The 1,978-nt window shown below is 54.6% G+C and overlaps 1 protein-coding gene across 1 annotated transcript in view; it reads right to left on the minus strand.

The window, feature by feature from the left end:
• The window catches only part of PER2 (period circadian regulator 2), a 37,604-nt gene that overhangs the window by 34,119 nt on the left and 1,507 nt on the right, over positions 1-1,978 (minus strand). Inside the window, exons 2-3 of the mRNA XM_023740850.1 lie at positions 1,903-1,965; positions 244-395 (exon numbers count right to left, since the gene is read on the minus strand). Coding sequence (XP_023596618.1) covers positions 244-395; positions 1,903-1,965 — 215 coding nt within the window. The remainder of the gene's footprint in view (positions 1-243; positions 396-1,902; positions 1,966-1,978) is intronic.

Consider the following 1,978-nt stretch of genomic DNA (forward strand, 5'->3'; position numbering starts at 1 on the left):
GTATAAAGTTTTGTATGAGAAACTAACTTGAATTGTAAACTTCCACTTAAAGCACAACAATAAAAATAAAAAATAAAAAAAAGAAAGGGTAGGAAGTCTCATCTCAGTTTGGGCAAGCCTTCAGTGTTCTGGAGTTTCTGCAGATGCCCAAAAGGAAACAAAACTGTTTCAGGACCGAGTCTGAGAAAGCCGGCACACTGCAAGCTGTGACCCTGGTGTCTGGACAACGTGCACGGCCCCTACCTTTCACCTGCTTCACGCTCCGCAGGGCGTACTTCAGGGTGGCCAGCGTGTTGGCCCGCCCTTTGGCCTTCTTGTCGGCAGGGAGGTGGACCTTCAGCTCCTTCAGGGTCTTTCTCAGCTCTCTGTGCATGTCTGCTTTGCCAGACTGCTCACTGCCACAGAATGAAAGACAGAGGCGACCAAGCATTAGCCTCCCGCGTGTCCTGTTCTGGAGACACATGCCTCCAACCCCGGCTTTCTCAACCTCAGCGCCACTAACATTTGGGGCCGGTCATTCTCTGTGGTGCGCGTTGTAGGTTACTGAGCAGCATCCCTGGCCTCTGCCCACTCCATTTTTGAGGCCTTGGCATCCCTTTTCTTCCAGCCTCTGCTTAAACATTACTTATTTCAAAAAAGCAGGCCTGCTTGCCTTCCTATCAACTCATACCGGCATGCAAAATCCCAGATAATGGTCCAGAGGCAGTTCCTCCTGGCCAGCTCTCCCTGTCTCCATCCACATGTCACAGCTGGAAACCCAGGTAAGGACCCTGTGCCGCTTCTGACAAATTCGTGCCCCCAGCCCCCCAATTTCCTGCTGCTTGCTGTAAACTAGCCAAGAGTCCCTAAGCCATGAGATAAAGCGGTCTCCCCGCTCAGACCTTACTAAAGGCTGAGCCCGGGGCCGCTCACGCTCTCTGACTCTGATTCGCCCCTTCCCTGTGTCCGTGGGAACGATCCGTGCTCCCTTCCAGACCGTCAGTGACAAACTGTCACTTCGTTTCGGTTGTTGAATGTGGAAGTGCGGCTTTGTATCGAAAGAAGCCTCCACACATGCAGGTGGCCCCAGCAGCCGAGCCCCTGGGGGCTGTGTGTATGCTCTGCAGGGGCTCTCGCCTGCTCTTCCTATCTGTCTAATGTTAGTGTACACGCTGCTGGGCTGGGAACGGGCTGAGGGGACAGGGATCGCAGAGGACAGCAACGGCGCTGCCCGTGCACAAACGTCAACGTGAGCACGGGAAGGCCTCGGGGAGGGGGGACGTTTTTGAGAGGGATCATAATGCTGACGGATGCCAGGAGACGGGAGGAAGACAGGACAGGTGGCTCCGGCTGATGGGGGCGGGGGGCATCTCTTCTGTCAGAGGGTGCAGAGAGAATGGCGGGAAAAGTGGTCTCTGGGCCAAGGGCCCAATGCCCAGGAGGGAGAGCTGGATTCTGCTCCAGAGGGGACATGGAAATGGCTGCAGACGTGAGGATAAAGTGGTTTCAAATGCGCAAAAAGGTGAGGAATGTTCCAGATGAACACGCCCAACACTCAGACAACACCTGTTTGGACAGAGCTGGGAGGAGAGAAGGCCTGGAGGCACTCCAGGCACCGGAGCAGCACGAGTGGGTCTGACGAGCCTGTAGGGCCCAGGGGTGGAGTTGGCAGAGGACCAGTCTGCTCCGAAAGGCCAGGGTGCAGCTGTGTTCCCAACAGAGACAGCTGTGCACAGTAATGTTTTATTAGAAGCTTGAAAACAAATCACATCCCCCCAAAAAACGAACCTCCAGTAGCAAAGCTTTCCATTTCTATAAAGCCTGCGAACTATGAAGCAGCTCCACTGTGAAGCACACAGGCCGCCCGGAGTCGGGGCCGACTCACGGCAGCTGACAGCATCAACAATAGCTAAAGGGCCTTACCTGCAGCCACTTGTGGACGGGTTGTGTTCGGACGTGGCCATGATCAGGTTGAAGCCATTTGGGCTATAAGAAAGAA

The sequence above is a fragment of the Trichechus manatus genome, unplaced genomic scaffold, assembly GCF_000243295.1.
Source record: "Trichechus manatus latirostris isolate Lorelei unplaced genomic scaffold, TriManLat1.0 scaffold00165, whole genome shotgun sequence".
Classification (NCBI taxonomy): Eukaryota; Metazoa; Chordata; class Mammalia; order Sirenia; family Trichechidae; genus Trichechus; species Trichechus manatus.